General features: G+C 36.0%; 1 protein-coding gene across 2 annotated transcripts in view; it reads left to right on the forward strand.

The window, feature by feature from the left end:
* Shoc2 (SHOC2 leucine rich repeat scaffold protein) overlaps positions 1-17,862 on the forward strand; it is a 67,868-nt gene that overhangs the window by 19,452 nt on the left and 30,554 nt on the right. For both annotated transcript variants that reach the window (XM_069987972.1, XM_069987971.1), the window contains exon 2: positions 8,640-9,582. In XM_069987972.1, coding sequence (XP_069844073.1) covers positions 8,883-9,582 — 700 coding nt within the window. In that variant the 5' untranslated portion in view covers positions 8,640-8,882. The remainder of the gene's footprint in view (positions 1-8,639; positions 9,583-17,862) is intronic.

Here is a 17,862-nt window from a genome sequence, read left to right on the forward strand (position 1 = left end):
TGGTGACATACAGATGGGTTACAGTTACATCAATCAGGTAAAGAGTACATTTATTTTTAGGCCTTTTCACTCCTTCCCTCACTCTTTTCTCCCAGTTTTCCCCTCCCATACCTTGCCCTCAAATTTTATAGTTCATTTTTAGCATATTGTCCTGTGAGTATCATTGCTGCATTTTTTCACCCTTTGTTCTTCCATTTCTGTTCCTCCCCTTACACTCCCAAAGACATAAAAACAACAAAAAGAAAAGAAAAAAACAGCAAAAAAGAGAAAAAAGCCTCTTGTTTCCATTTCCTGGAGTTCATTTCAGTAAATACTACTTTGTATGATCAGATGCATACATAGGCATTATACCTTTCTGTTCCTCTTCTAAAGAGTAGCCTCCTTTGGTAGCTTTCAGTTTTAAGTCTTTGCTATTCTAGCTATTATGATTTCATTAATACATAAATCTCAAATTTTTACTAATTTTGTAAAAGTCTATTAATATAATTGATCTATGTTTTCTACTAAATCATTGGACTATGAGTGAGTGCTTAAAACACTAGAGACTAAGAGGTACTCTTCCGAAAGGTGTTTTTTTTTGGATCCGTCATGGGGCCTGACCTCTGGGCCTGGGCATTGTCCCTCAGCTCTTCAGCTCAAGGCTAGCACTCTACCACTTGAGCCACAGCACCACTTCCGGCTTTTTAAAATTTTTTTTCTGCTTATGTGGTGCTGAGGAATCGAACCCAGGGCCTCATGCATGCAAGGCAAGCTCTCTACCACTGAGCCACCTTCCCAGCCCCCGAAAGGGTTTTTTGACCCAAATGAGTTTGAAGTCTTCTGCATAATGTAATAATGGATTCTGTAAAGGTAATAAAGAGTTACAAATTAAAAATTGTTTGAAACATATCTTATTATGAATCTACTTTGACCACAGAACTGTTATAATACTCTGTTATGCATTCTGGGAAAAAGTTGAGAATATTTTTGGATTAGAATTATTGTTAGACTATTCCAAAATATATGTTTGATTGACTGTTAGGACTATCTACAAACCTAAGAAACTTAATCAACTTCTTAATATGGGTAAATAGTTTAATTAAGTAAATATACTCAGAACATTTAATTATGATAGTTTTTTTCCTCCCGAGGGATGTTAGGTCTAGGAATTTTGTCAGAATTGATCTTCTAAACTAGAAGTAACCCTTTTTAAAAATATATTTTAATTTTTGTTATATTGGGTAGTTACTCAAATATAAGCACAAAGGAGTTACCATTCAGCAAATCAGTTTATAAGTTCAATGTATCTGGATTCATGTGCCACCTTCATTATTCCCCCCTAATCTTCCCAACCAACCCTCCTCCTCAGTTTTCTTAGTTTCATAGTCTGTGCATTGAATGTTATGACTGTATTCTCTCCCCATTTCTGTCTTCATTCCACCCTCCTCAAAACCTCCACTCCATACTTTTCAGGTGCCAGTTTCCAGTCATTCATTTTGTTGCACTCTGAGTTTCTCTACCTCTGTCTATGTCTCTTTTGTCTTTCTGTCTTTCTTTCTGTCCTGGAGCTTGAACTCAGGGCCTTGGTACTATCCCTGAGCTTCTTTTGCTCAAGTTAGCACTCTACCACTTGAACTGTAGCGCCAATTCCAGCTTTTTCTGTTTCTGTGGTACTCAGGAATCGAACCCAGGGCTTCATGCATGCTAGGCAAGCACTCTACCGCTAAGCCACATTCCCAGCCCTGAGTTTTTCTAAGGAATTACACTGCTTGAATTCTTCCCAGTAAATACTGTACTTTGGTTAATTCATTTTGTGTACACTTGCATACACTGCTGTATGTGCTTGCTTGCGCGTTTATAAATTCTAGCTTCCACATATGAGAAAAAACATGTTGTCTCTCTAGGCCAGACTTAATTTACTTAACATAATTTTAGATTGGAAGTAATTCTTCATTTACTACATGCAAAATTAGTTACTTTTAGAACTACTTTGTAATAAGACTTAGAAGTGGGAGTTTTAGAGCGCTCTCTCTCTGTATGTAGTCATATAACTAGCTTCCCAGATGAAAAAAATTGAGGCCTAGAAATGTAACTTTTGCCCAACATACAGCACAGTTTATCAAAGGAGTTGGAAGCAACATGTCATAATAGTTTCAGATCTTTTGGTTCTCCTTTCCCTTATATTGTTTTTAAGAATATTTCTTTTGAGATGATAATTAGTTAGATGATATCTATGTTTAGCAGTAGACTTGAGGGAAGGGATTGAATCCCTTTAGTGTTAGATTTAAGACAAGAAAACAAGGAATTCTCTGGACATCCAATTCCTCGCTTATCTCAATTATCTTTTCCCTTTCTGGGAAGAGAAAGAGTAGTCCAAAAATAAGCATGCAGCCTTATTTTAGTATTGTTACTAAGGAATACTCAGTGCTAGGTTTTAAGAACTGGTACATGGATCAAGGATAAGTTGGGATTTTTTTCTCTGAATTGTGTTTAATCATTTCCTAGTGATAAATTATGGAAAAATCTATATATTTTACTATTATTGGAAAATTAGGTTTAAATGATTATAGACTTAATATCTAAGGTGTTGAATTTAAATTTATAAGTACTTTTTAATATTCTTTGTAGCATATTTCTCAGAAAGATACAATTCATTAGAAACTGGATTCCAAGTTCTGTAAATTATGTATCTAGGTACATTACTAGAAGAAATTCCTCTCTTCAATGCCAAAATAGTGAGTGAAATACTAGTGTGATCTGTAAGATCAGGACTGAGATGAAGGCAGAAAAATATTTTTCTGTTTAAGATAGTGATTCAGGCTGGGCACTTGTGGCTCATTTCCATAATCCTAACTACTCAGGAGGCTGAGATCTGAGGGTTGCAGTTCAGAGTCAGCCAGGCAGTAAAGTCCATGAGATGCTTATCTCAAATTCCCAAAAAAGCCAGAAGTGGAGCTATGGCTCAAAGTGGTAGAGCACCAGTCTTGAGCAAAAGAGCTCAGGGACAGTTCCCAGGGCCCCGGAGTTTGTATCCCAGGACCAGAAAGGTGGGGGGGAGGAGAGGAGAGAGAGAAGAGATGGTTTTTCTTTATTCTGTTGGTTGCTCTTTTTTCCCTCGAGAAAAAAAAGCAGTCCTTACTAATGGTTTTTGTATCAGACATTTTCCTTAGTTCCTGTGTCTGATCTCAATGATTTACATTATTTTATGTATTTGCTTGACTTATTCGTATTCTGACATGGGGAACATGTAATGTGGTTAAGCCTCAGAGGACCAGGCATGATGGTACATGCCTGTAAATCATGGCTAGCCTACTTGGGAGACCATTGGGAAGATCTCTCAGCAGTATAAGGCCAGTCCAAGCCAAAATGCTTGAGATACTATCTAAAGGAGCTGGGGTTGTGGCTCAAGTAGAAGAGCCCCTGCCTAGCAATAAACTCAAACCTTAGTACTGACCATAAAATGGCCCCCATTGATCTTTCATTTTGTCAGTTATGGTCTTATGTTTTCTTAGATAAGTCATTAAATTTCTCTGAGGCTAAGTATCCCTTATCTGTAAGTGAGGATTACTATGCCTTAGACTTAATGAGATGTTTGCTAAAAGCACTTTGTGTGCTTGGCACGTAATTGTTGCTCAATAAATACTTTCTCCTACTGCTAGTATTAGTGTTAGATTTTCTCATCTGTTAAATGGGATTACTACTACTTGTGGTACTTGTTTCTCCAGAGTTGTTTTGAAAGTCAAATGTATAGGACACTAGGTTGTAGAACAATCAAATGTAGAAAATCAAATGTAGAACGGTTGCCAACTTAAACTAGTGTACCCAGTGAAGCTATGGAGAAACTAAAACCTTCCACGATAAAGACTAAAGGAATTCATGAATGCTAACCCAGCGCTACAAAAAGGATACTAAAGGGAAGAATACTATCTAAAGAAGACAAAGTCAAAGAAGATCAAATGTAATTATGTGAAAGTAGTTTGAAACTTCTGTCTAAACAGGTAGCAACATTTAGCTCTTAGGATTAGGCTGGTATAAGCAGAAGGAATAGTTTATTTTTGGGGAATGAGTTTCACTGAGGGTTGGAAAACAGATACGTCTTCATTCAGTACTGATAGACTAAGGCACATGGAGATATGTAACTTACAGGCAAGTCAGGTCCAGAGTACAGGCTTCTTCATTTGGTGTTTGCCATTTACAGATCTATCATCCCTTGTCATTGAAGGTTATCGATGGTTACCTTAGCTCCCTGTACTTACTAAGACCCTAGAGGAAGACTCCATGACAGTAACATAGCCATTCAGAATTTGGTCTCCAATTTCTTTACCGTATTCCCTGTGATTACTTCTCTTTATCTGTATCATCTCTAAGTTTTTCAGGGAAAGATTAAACATTAAAATTAGGCTTGATGTGTATTTAATTTCTCTTATGCTCTTACACAAATATGAAGCTCTTACATAAATGAATTATATTATGAAGAAAGTAATTAAGGCGTAAGGATCAGCACATTACTATATAAAACCAGTATATAGTGAAAAAATCTCTTCAAAATGGTGTAAATGCTCATATAGTATGTTGCATGTAAGTGTTAATACATTGAATAGATGCCTTGAAAATATGTATTGTAGATAGATTATAAGAATATTATATTTGTAAATATTCTGATAGGTATTACAACAGATTTATGAGCATTCCAATTTACTGATCTGAATTTTTTGGGTTATGATTTTATGAGTTCCTCTTTTGGTTATTTAATGGTTTTCTGTTGCCTTAAGGTATTTTCTTGAACAATAGAAAACCTACCATCTCATACAACCTGGCCACAATGACCATGTTCTTTCTGTAGATTGACCACATACCTGAATGGAAAGCCTAAGTGGTGCTATTTCAGTCCTTCCATTCTCTTTCACATGTTTTTGCCAAGTTCACAGTGGAAGTAAATGAGTGAGATAGACGCCCTGAATCTTTTTGTTCCATGGCTTGTCTTTTTGTTTTTATACCAGAGAGAAAAGTTATATACCAGAGAAAACAGACCTCATATTTTCCTCCTCTTTTTACTCCATTGTCTCTTCTTATTGTTATTTAGGATGTTTCACAGAACTCAGGGAGATACTTTCATTTGCTGCTTTATTATAAAGGATATAACTCAGGAACAAATGGAAGAGATTCAGAGAGAAAGATTTGGAGACAGTAATATGGATATTTCATGTCCTAAGTACTGTCTTCTTATCACCTTGATGTGTTCACCAAACTAGAAATTTTCTTAAGCTCTGTAGTTTAGAGCTTATTATAAAAGCTTTATTACAATTATATAAGTATGGTTGGTTAAATCACTGTCCATTAGTGGCCAATATTTAGCCTCTCTTACCTATACCAGATATACTGTTGGGAATGGTAGAAATATTTTAATAGCTTTTTCACATAGTTGAAGGTATTCTCTGAAACCACATCAAAACTGGACATAATCTCTTTTTTTTTTTTTTTTTTTTTTGTCGGTCGTGGGGCTTGAACTCTGGGCCTAGGCGCTGTCCCTCAGCTCTTCAGCTCAAGGCGAGCGCTCTACCACTTGAGCTACAGCGCCACTTCCGGTTTTCTGGTGGTTTTATTGGAGATAGGAGTCTCACGGTCTCTCCTGCCCGGGCTGGCTTTGAACCGCGATCCTCAGATCTCAGCCTCCTGAGTAGCTAGGATTACAGGCGTGGACATAATCTCTTGAAGCTTAATTCTAATGTAGTGTGTAAGGCTATGCCAGTGAATTTTTAAAATTTCATTTGAAATAATGGTAGACAAATAGGAAGTTACAAAAACAACAGTTCCACTTCTCACAGTGTCGGCATCTCGCAAAATTGTAGTACAATGTCAGTATCAAAACAAGAAATGACACTGGTACAACACTGTTAGATTATAAAATTTGGACTCATGTATTAATTGCGTATATAGTTCTGTGTGTTTTTATCCTACATGTAGCTGGATGTAACCATCACCATAGAACGATTTCTTCACCACAAAATCTCCCTCTCCAACCACAACTGGGTCTATACCCTAGCAACTACTACTCTATTCTCCATCTCTATAGTTTTGTCATTTCAAGAATATATAAATAGAGTAGGAGATTTGGTTTTCACTCATCATCTTGCTCTTGACATCCAGATATTATGTGTATCAATTGATGTTCCTTTTTATTGCTGGGTAGTATTTGCTGAATGTACCAGAGTTTGTTTCACCCTCTGAAGGATATTTGAGTTGTTTCCAGTTTTTGCCATAATAATCAAAACTATGAGAGGAGTATACATTTCTGGGGATAAATCCAAGGAGAGCACTTGCTTATTAGGCTATATGGGTTGTGTTTTGTAAGTACGTAACCACTTTTCTGCAGTGGTTGGACCCCTCTATTTTGCCTTCTTACCAGTAATGTATATTTTAATTATTTATTTTTTTGTTTGTTGTGGGGCCTGAACTCTGGACCTGGGCATTGTCCTGTCCCTCTCAGCTCTTCAGCTCAAGGCTAGTGCTCTACCACTTGAGCCACAGTGCCATTTCTAGCTTTTTCTGCTTATGTGATGCTGAGGAATCAAACCCAGGGCCCTATGCATACAAGGCAGGCACTCTACCACTGAACCACCTTTCCAGCCCCCTCACCAGTAATGTATGAGAGAGGTGGTCTCTCTATATCATTATATTAGGATCTGTATTATTAACTAATTTTTATTTTAGGTTCTGTTAGGTTATATAGTAATATTTCAAAATGATTTTAACCTTTAAAAAATTAAATTGTCTTTGTTGATGTATGCATATGTTGTGGATAAATATGAGTTCTTCCTCCATGAAGAACACCAACTTCTTAAGCAGTGAAAACATACAAACTATTTCCAAGTTGCTGCTCTAATTTCTAAATCTCTCTTCTCTTCTGATCTTAAGCTCATTTCTTCTTTTCTTCTTCTCTTCCTTTCTCCTCTCCTTCCCCCTTCTTCCTTCTCCTCTTCTTTTCCTCTTCCTTCTCTTCTTCTCCTTAACTGTGCAGTCCCTTAATTTTCTGCCACACTTACCTTCCAAATCTTCTCAACTTTAGATTAATTTGGTAATACAATTTAGATTGCTGGTACTGTTGGAAAAAAAAAAAAACACAGTAGCATTGGAGATTGATGGTACTACTATAAATTAACATCTAATTTACCAGGTTCTGATATTATCTGTCTCTGGTCTGTGTCTTCCTTCCTTTTTTATGTCTTTCTTCAAAACATTTTCTATTGATATATTAATTTGCTTCTGCTTTGCCAATCAAATGCTATTTCCTATGTAGAATGTATGAAATAATAATCCTTCTTAATTCCCTCCTGTTTTATCCCCAAGTAAACTTTTCTGTAACAAGTCCAGAGAGCCAGCTTTGAGTGAAAAATCCCAGACTCTGAGTTCAAGCCCTTGTACCAGCACAAAAACAAAAACAGATTTTTCTCACCTTTTCAGTCCTGGTGGACTATTTTTGGTTGTTTTTCTACTAAACTGTACTTTTAAGAACCCTGTTTCATTGCCTTCCTTTCTACTTCCTAGAATATTGTCATCATTGAAGATTGCTTTTTGTCACTTTCTCGAAAGTAGTCAGATTACTTTGAGGGATTATTAAAATCTTTTCCATGAACTATCTACTTTTTTTTCACATATATTTGTTTTTTTGTTGTTGTTGTACTGCTGTCTAGTCTTTTGTCTGTTTTGAAATCCTTCCTGTTATCTGAAGCTATTTGGTAATTAACTGTAGACAAAAACAGTTTTGGTGTGGTAGGTAGGAATATAGTCTGTAGCTATAAGCCACCTAATGTAGAATTGGTTCTGTCAGTTTTTCAGAATTACAAAGCTAGTTACTTAAAAGTATTCTGTACCTTTGCCTGGTGTACATGGCTCACACCTATAATCTGGGCTACTCAGGAGGTTGCGATCTGAGGATCACGTTTGAAGCCAACCTGGGCAGGAAGGCCACGAGACTGTTATCTGTATCACATTACTCAGAAAAAGCACTATGCTTAAGTGGTACAGTGCTAGATTTGAAGAATCTGAGGGATAATCTTCAGGCCTTGAGTTCAAGCCCCAGGACTGGCACAATAAAAAATAAGTAAATAAAAAAAACTTTTGTGCCTTATTGCCTCTTTGTATAAAATGGTGATAATTGATTCCTCATAGGGTTGTAACATTTATTAGATGAGAATTCCATAGAATAGTATATGTAAATAGAAATTACTTCATAAATGTTAGTTACTATTCTGTTTGTCTGCATTTGAGCCCTCATATGGTTTCATGAACTTACATATAATTTCTTTCCTTTTCTTATTAGATCACAAGTACATTTTAAGTAGAGCCTGACTTATATAAGTTCTGACTTAGTAACTTACATGGTTTTCAGTGAAATTTGTATAATAAAAGGTGTTTAGTAAAAATTTAATGTATCAAATCTTAGGAAAATGACAGATTTACAGTGCTTGTTCTTCAGGGCCTATTTATATGATACAAGTTATAACCTAAGGAGAAACAAAGGAGAAGGCAACAATGCTTGATAAGAAATGTGCTCATTACCTTGCTAATGTAATTGTAACCCCTCTGTACGGTATACACAATAAAAAAAAAAAACAAGTAATAACCTAAGTTAATTTGATACTATTTGTATTATGTTTCAGGAATTCTCATGAATCATTGACTGGCCAGCACCATTTTACCAATTGAACGGATGAGCTCTCAGAAATGGGTGTAGTGCTTTTAGATCCAACATGTAGAATATGGATGCTACCCCCATGCTATTTATTTCTTCATGCCAACACCTTTTTTGATTGTGTAGGATCTTTGTCTCTTCATCTTTGAGTTTGGATTGTGGGAAAATAAAAGGAGTTCATGTAGTTTTTTTTCTCCAAGCTTGAGTCACCATGAGTAGTAGTTTAGGAAAAGAAAAAGACTCTAAAGAGAATCCCAAAGTACCATCAGCCAAGGAAAGAGAAAAGGAGGCAAAAGCCTCAGGAGGTTTTGGGAAAGAGAGCAAAGAAAAAGAACCTAAAACCAAAGGAAAAGATGCCAAAGATGGAAAGAAGGACTCCAGTGCTGCCCAACCAGGAGTGGCTTTTTCAGTTGACAATACCATCAAACGGCCAAACCCAGCACCTGGGACAAGAAAAAAATCCAGCAATGCTGAGGTGATTAAGGAGCTTAACAAGTGCCGTGAGGAGAACTCAATGCGTTTGGACTTATCCAAGAGGTCTATACACATACTGCCATCATCAATCAAAGAGTTGACTCAATTAACAGAACTTTATTTATACAGTAACAAATTGCAGTCCCTCCCAGGAGAGGTAGGCTGTCTAGTAAATCTCATAACACTGGCTCTAAGTGAAAACTCACTCACCAGTTTGCCTGACTCTCTTGATAACTTGAAGAAGCTGCGGATGCTTGATTTACGGCATAATAAACTGAGAGAAATTCCTTCAGTAGTATATCGGCTAGATTCTCTCACTACTCTCTACCTTCGCTTTAATCGTATAACTACTGTAGAAAAGGACATAAAAAACTTGTCGAAACTCAGCATGCTCAGCATTCGAGAGAATAAAATCAAACAGTTACCTGCTGAAATAGGTAAGAGGACTTGGATTATTGTTATCTGTAGCATTGGTTATCCCAAGGAATTTTGTTGGGTGGTTTTCCATATCAGAAATTTCCTAATAGTTACCAAAAGACAGTTTGTTTCTTAATTCCATTTTATTTGTGGTTTACTTATAAGTAGAGATGACTTGTGATTATTTTATAGACAAATTAATTGGGAAATAGATGCAACTAGACCTTTAGTGCACAAATGAGTGTTTTAATTTTCATTGGAAAAAATAAATTTGAAAAATAGATATTTGCATATGTTTGCTGCCACACATTTTTTTTTTTTTTTTGGGTCCGGTCGTGGCCTGAACTCTGGGCCTGGGCACTGTCCCTCAGCTCTTCAGCTCAAGGCTAGCGCTCTACCACTTGAGCCACAGCGCCACTTCTGGCTTTTTTCCTTTTTGCTTATGTGGTGCTGGGGAATCGAACCCAGGGCCTCAGGCATGCAAGGCAAGCGCTCTACCACTGAGCCACCTTCCCAGCCCCTCATTTTTCTTTTTTTAAAAAGAGTACAAATTATTTGTACAAGGGGTGGGATTCATCGTGATTTTTTTTCTACACATGTAAACAATACATCCCAACCAACCTCGGTCCCCTTGCGCTCCTCAGTTCAGCTCCTGTGTTTCGTTAGCTTGTTTCCTCAAGGCTAGCACTCTCCCACTTGAACCACATCTCTGTTTTCTGAATTTTACTGGTTAGTTGAAGAGCCTGGAGGATTTGTCTCCCTGTACTAGCATTGAACCTGGATCCTCAGATCTCAACCTTTTAAGTAGTTAGGATTATAGGAATGAGCCATAGGCTTTAAATGAATACGGCTTGAAATGAGTTTAATGAAACTTGGTGTACCATTACTTGTTTCCAGTATTTTTAAAAAATATTTTATAGTATTATAATTTTATAGCGAATTTAGTATTATTTTAGAATGTTTTGATGCTGGTCCTGGGGCTTGAACTCTGGGCCTGGGTGCTGCTGTTGAGCTTTTCTGTGAAAGGCTAGTGCTCTACCACTTGAACCATAGCTTTTTTTCTGGTGCTTAATTGGAGATGAATTTCATGGATTTTCCTGCCCTGGCTGGCTTGGAACCATGATCCTCAGATCTCAGCTTCCTGAGTAGTTAGGATGACAGTTATGAGCCATTAGCATCTGGCTTATATATTTTAATATTCTAGTACTATAATACTATTTCAATATTGTTTTCATTAGAAACCCAAATTGTAAGCCTTAATCTTTACAATTCTTGAAATTATTCCAAGACTGTTAGGAGCCCAAGTTGCTTTTCATGGTCCAGGTAACAATATATTACATAAATCTCATTTGAGTGTTTTGTACAAATGCTAATGAGTAACTTACTTTACAGGAAAGGGAAATCAATAAAGAGAATTCGTAGTTGTTAATAAATAACTCTTTTGAACAAAGATTAGCAAGAGATCTTAGAGTCTAGAAATGAACTGTTAGTTTATTGTTATCAAATGTCAGGTCTTTTACTACTATAACAGGCATCTTGGAGAACTTGTTGCTGACATAGACATTAGGAGAACACAGGATTCATCGTTTGAGCCATTTAAAAAAGGATTTGATAGGCTCATAGGAGGCAGATGCCTTTCTATACCATTGAGGTGTTGGAAGGAAGGAAATGAGGGCAATTGTTATACTTTACCCATTCAGAGATATGGTCCCAGTTATTGTCCCCTTAGTTGCAGACACACTTGTTTAGACAAGGTGTTTACATTTTCTGTGCAGTAAAAGGGAGAATAAAATGTCCATAAGACAAATTTAAACAATGAAGTGATAGGAATTCTAGCCTCTCTAAATTGTTATGTAGTTTTACAAATACGTTTTTGTAAAGATTGATTAATTTTTAATAGAGAAAAATTTGATGTTTGAAATAAATTCCTGTAAGCGGTTTTTGTTCACTTTTTAAATACAAACATCTTTACTATGAGTCATTTGCAGTCATGTGCCATGTAGTCAACACTTAATATGATGTTGGTCCTGTATTTTTTTTCTTCATGGGGGATGGGTGGCAGGCCTCAGGATTGAACCCAGAGCCTCACACATGTCAGTGAAATACACTACCATTTGAGCCATGCCCTCCAACCCTTATGTTTGTATTTCAGTTGTTGATTTTGGTGGTACTAGGGTTTCAACTCAGTGCTGTGCGTTTATTAGGCAAGATGCTCTACTATTTGATCTATACTCCAAACTGTTTTGGTTTCTAAGATATGAGCTTGCTAACTTTGCCCTGGTTGGCCTGCCTCTACCTCCTTCCCCAGGATCTGGTTTTCCAGGTGTGTGCCACCCTGCCTAGCTCTTAGAAGTTTATTATTAGTGACATCTGAGCTGTATTTATTTGTGTAAGTATATTCTGTGATGTTCATACAATCCTGGAGTTGCTCACCAAATTGCATTTTTCAGGATATGTTTCAGGTATTGACACACAACTGTGATAGTATAGGAAAGCCTATGTCATTTATTTCCCAGTCTTTGAGTTCCTATTAAATACTTTAATAGGACCTTATATATTGCAGGATTTAATTTACTAAATTTGTATCCATGTATCTTGACTATCTAGTTTTTCTTTTCCTTTTTTTTCTTTTATTTTTTCTTTCTTTATTTTTTTGTCAGTCGTGGGGCTTGAACTCTGGGCCTGAGCGCTATCCCTCAGCTCTTCAGCTTAGGGCTAGCGCTCTACCACTTGAGCTACAGCGCCATGCCACTTCCGGTTTTCTGGTGGTTTATTGGAGATAAGAGTTTCACGGACCCTGGCTGGCTTTGAACCTCAATCCTCAGATCTCAGCCTCCAGAGTAGCTAGGATTATAGGTGTGAGGCACCGGCACCCGGCTTTTCCTTTTTTTAGTGGTAATAATGTCTTTAAGTTATACAATAAATTGAAGCATTTCCTTTTTACATTCTATAAGAATTTGTGCAGTTTAGTATTTTCCCCTTCAGTGTTAGTAAAATTGATAGCTATACTACTTGGGACTATAGTTTTCTTTGTAGGCAAACTTTAAATTACTGATTTTATTATTTAATAGACATAGTTGTTCAGGATTTAGATACTTAGTAAAATCAAAGCATTTGTCCCTTTTATTTAATACATTGAATTTACTGGTTTGAAGTTTATAATATTGATTCTTCCTTTGATGCCTATCATATGTTATATTTCTCACATTAGACCTTATAAGTAGAAATTTTTTGAAAAGAGTTCCAGGGGCACAGCAAATGGGGAAGAGACTTGACAAATGGGATTACATCATAACAAGTTTTTGCACAGCAAAGGACATAGCTACTAAACTAGGAAGACAGTCAGTAGATTGGGAGAATATCTCTACCAGCACTGTATCCATCAAAAGAAAAAATCTGGAAGTGGCACTGTGGCTCAAGTGGTAGAACGCTTGCTTTGAGATGAAGAGCTCAGGGACGGCGCCCAGGCCCAGAGTTCAAGGCCCACGACCGAGGGGGGGAAAATCTGAAAATATCTCTCAATTAAGTTTTATAGGTTGGATCTTAAGTTCTAATTTCTAAATAATCTGTGGGTGAGAGAAGAAATAACAAGGGTTATTTAGAGAATACTCTGAATTATAACCAATAACAACATATCCAAACTTGTATGCTGCTCCTAAGAGAAGACTTTGAGTAAAATGTAGTTATGCATACTTATATGTATAGAGACCTGAAATAATTTTAAAGTAGCAGTTTTAAAACAAAGAGTACTAGATAAACATATATATAAAACACAGGGTACCAGAATAAAAAACACTGACTACAGGGAGATAAACTAAAGGGAAAAAAAAAAACTTGATATAGTACATTAAAAACAACATCAACAGCAACAACAAAGTGTATTGCTTTGATACTTTGTAGTATGAACACTCATTTTGGTTTGTATGATTTTCTTTTTTAATGATCAGTTTATGTGCTTTTGACAAGAAAACAATGGCTATTGTGATCCCTTTCTTAGTAAATTATATCAAAGATACAGACTATTGGTAAGACTTAACTACCATTGATTTTTGACAATGCCAGTTGCTTAACGTGATTTCTAGCTGAGCTTCTCTTTAAAATTAGTATTTTTTAAATTAGTAATTATTTTGTGAGATGCTGGGGTTGTAGACCTGTAAGCATCTTGCTTTTCTCTAACCATTTGCTTACCACTTGGTTTGGTGGATAGTCCCCTGCAGCAGTTAATAGTATATTGTAATAGGATTTAAAAAAATTCCTCATTCAATGTATTTTCTCTTTATTCATGGGAATTGTATAAGAAGAGGTATCCAGTCACTTATTTATACTTGTCTGGATTTGTTTACTCTATCTGAAGTGTAACAATCCAGTGTTTTTGTATATTGTTCTTTAGCAACTGTGAACTCTTAGGAGTTGTTCCTTGTGCCTTTGATATGCCATCATTCTTTTCAGCTGTCTAATGTACAGATTTAAAAATAAGAAGTATCTTATTTACCACTTCTAGTTCTTTTCATTCTTTGTGTTGATCATGTAAAGTTCATAAGGAGTTCATGTTTAATAGTGTTTTAATGACCATGTTTTCTAAATCTGTAATTATTTAGTATATTAGAGATAAGAGTCTCATGGCCTTTCCTGCCTGGGCTGACTTGAACCCTGATCTTCAGATTTCAGCTTCCTGAGTAACTAGGATTTCAGATGTGAGCCATTAGCACCTGGCATGGAGCTCATTTTTTTAATATATATTTTTTATTGTAAAGATACTGCAGAGAGGGTTACACAGTTATATGAGTAAGGTAATGAGTACATTTCCTATCCAGTATTGTTACTCCCTCCTTTGTTTTTCCCCTACCATCCCTTCCTGTCCCACTTCCCCAACTACTGCACTCCCCCCCCCCACCCCCCTTCGAAGTAGGTGAGGGCTGGCAGTGTAGCAGCTCAGTGGTAGAGTACATGCCCAGTTCACTCCCAGTATGGAAAAAACAGCAACAAAAGAACAAAACCTGAATATAAGAACCAGAAATCATTGTTAGGACAGATAGACATGGGATTTTGTGTTTTTAAAAAATACAGAGAACTAGACTTTATATATAGCTTGAGAAGCATTGTTCTAGGCCATCTTGTTGAGATTTATTCCCCCTTATCTCTTTTGGTAGCCTGTTGTTCATTCCATTCCACTGCTTTTGACTTGGTGTAGACCACACAATGTTTTGTGTGGGCTAGTTGCAATAGTGTATTCCCTAGCCTCTGTTTCCTAATTCTGCCTTCTTGCAATCCATCCATTCAAGTCTATACAAAAAACACTTTTTGGGGGGGTCTGTCGTGGGGCTTGAAGTCTGGGTCTAGGCACTGTCCCTTAGCTCTTCAGCTCAAGGAGAGCATTCTTCCACTTGAGCCACAGCGCCATTTCCAGTTTTCTGGTGGTTAATGGAGATGAGTGTCACTGACTTTCCTTCCTGGGCTGGCTTTGAACAGTGATCCTCAGATCTCAGCCTCCTGAGTAGTGAGGATTTCAGGCATGAGCCACTGGTGCCCAGCTACGAAAACACTTTTTAAAACAGTGTTGTGATTACCATAGTTTGCTCAAAAATAAAATTTTTACTTTGCCAAAATATTCCTTATTTCTTACGTTGATAGTTACCAGTTTTTTTTTTTTTTTCCTTCTTTCCAACCCAATCCCATGCTCTGTTTCTGGGCTAGGTTTATTGTTTTATGTGGGATGACAGGTGTGTGTCACTGTGCTAAGTTTTTTCTTTGGAGATAGGGTTTCAAAAACTTCTGCCCCAGCTAGCCTTGCACTGTTAGTTACCTTTCCATCTCAGCTTTTCATACAGTGGAGATGATAGGCATGAATCATTGTGCCAGCATTGATCAAAATGGGGTTTGTTGAACTTTTTGCTCATGTTTACTTTGAACTGTGTAACATCTTTACCTTTACTTTCTGAGTAGAATATCAAGACCATTTGATGTTCTTTTAATCATGATCCTTAGTCACCACTGCCACCAATACTTCTACAAGTATACATGAATTTTATTTGGTAGCATATAAATGAAATCTTTATTTTTTTGGCATCATTCATCTATATTTGTTTTTAATGTTAAAAATTGTTAATTTGTATCACTCCCTAAGTGATATTGTGAGTACATCACAGTTTATTCATTCCATTGAATAGTAGTTTCCAAATTGGGGCTGATACAACTAACCACCAACACGACCATATTAAACTGAGTCCATTAGTAAATAAACGGATGTACCTCTGGTCAACATATATACCTTCCAATGAAATTGCTGAGCCAGTGATTTTTTTTTTTTTGGCCTCCTTTTTATCACCTGCTATTGGTTCTTTTTCTCAGAATATTTGTGTAGTTTGTGCTATCTTTTGAAATACTGATTTTCACAATCCACTTAGCCAGGAATCTTGCTTCTCTGTGTACCCATAATAACTTGATGTGCATTTGTCTGTATGTGTGTTTGTATATGTGCACTCCTCTTTCCGCACACATGTGCATATTAGGTGTTAGTATTCTGTTTTTTAGTTATATTTTTTTTATAGAGATTGTAATGATTGCAGGGTTTCTGGAAGAAGGGGAGGAGGAGCACATGTTTAGGGTGGGGAAACTTGTGAGATGATACATGATACTATGTAATGCTAGATAGATAGTTGTCAGATCCCACAGAAATGGACAACACAGGAGTGGTTGCTAGCAAATGGTTGTCTTTTGTTGATAATAATAATATATTTGTTGATTCATCAACTATAATCGGTGTACTAGGCTAAAGTAGGGAAGAAGCTGTGCTTTTAGTGTGGCTTTTCTGTTAACCTAAAATTGTTCTTAAAAAGTAAAGTCTAAAACATCACTCCTAGCTTCATCACTTTCTCCCTTGTCAAAGCTACTCTGTACCTTGGTCTATAAAACCATGAAAGAATATGTTTTTTCGCCACTTGCATCTCCTCCTACATTCTTACCCTCCTGCCTCAAGAGTATTTGCACTTGCTGTTCCCACAGTCTGGAATAGCTTTCCCAAGATATTCCCATTCCTTCTTCCCTTATTATTCAGATCTCTTCCTAACTACTGCTACTTCTGGGTTATTTTCTCTGTCTACTACTTTTAAAACCTGTAATCTTTTACATATGACACTCTTAGTCTCTTACCCTGATTTATTTTCTTCGATAGTCCTTAATACTTCTTGCCCTTGATTAAGTATTACTTTTTTTCCCCCCCTGAAAATACAAATTCTATGAAGGCAAGAATTTTGCCCCTTTTTTCTCTGTCGTATCCCTAGCACCTAGAATTTTAGTAGATGCTTTAATAAACATTGTGTGATAGGTGAATGAATGAATATTCATAATATATTCTTATTATATTCTTGTTCTCTCTTTGGCAAATCTATATGGGAAGCCAGATTGAAAATAAAAATATTGTTTAATAGGCATGGAATATGAATCAGAATACTTAATACTTACTAATGACCAATATCAATATGATAGCTTGATATATTCACTTTCACCAAGATGTATCTGCCTCTTAGATAGGAAATTTCTATTTGTAGTTTAGAAAACACTTTTTCCATGTATGATGTGGACGACCAGGTAGTGTTTACCTCTTGAATCTTCTTTCCCTTTTTGGGGTTAAAAATGTTAAAACAAAACAAAAAATACCAAAACAAAATCACAGAATAAAAGTATACAAAGAAGAAAATAGAACTCACACCAAATGCTCATTATCCTTTAAAACTATTCCAAATGGGTTTAAGCAGTTTGCCTTTTTCTGATATCTGGATCTTCTGTGGTAAAAATACCTACACAGAGAATAGTTAATGATATATTTCATTTATTGCTTAAACATTACTATCTTGTTCCTTGTAAATAACATAGGCTCTTAAAATTTAAATTAAAAAAATTTCAAATATTTGAGTATAAGCAAGGAAAGTTTAGGTAATTATTAATGTTGTTTTAAGGTATTTAAAATTCCTTTTTTACCCACTAAAATAATTTGAAAGTTTCATTAAACAGGAAATTTTAAATTAATTTTTAAATATTTAAAAGTTGTAATGGAAACTAAATGATAAACTTAATGGTAAATTTCTGAGCTTACTAATTTTTTTGTTGGGCTGAAGAAAATTCAGATTTTTAAGAGATAATATTCTTTGTGAGTCTCATAATTTTCCTTTGGTTGTTGGAGATTTTCTAAATTTTTTTTTTTACAATTTTTTTAACTTAACTGGTATATAATTTAGTTGTAAGTTGGATGTATTCTATAGACTTACAGATCAAAGTTTTGTGTAATGAGCTATTCAACTTCA

Source organism: Dipodomys merriami, unplaced genomic scaffold (assembly GCF_024711535.1).
Source record: "Dipodomys merriami isolate MVZ:Mamm:240054 unplaced genomic scaffold, mDipMer1.0.p SCAF_35, whole genome shotgun sequence".
NCBI classification, from domain to species: domain Eukaryota; kingdom Metazoa; phylum Chordata; class Mammalia; order Rodentia; family Heteromyidae; genus Dipodomys; species Dipodomys merriami.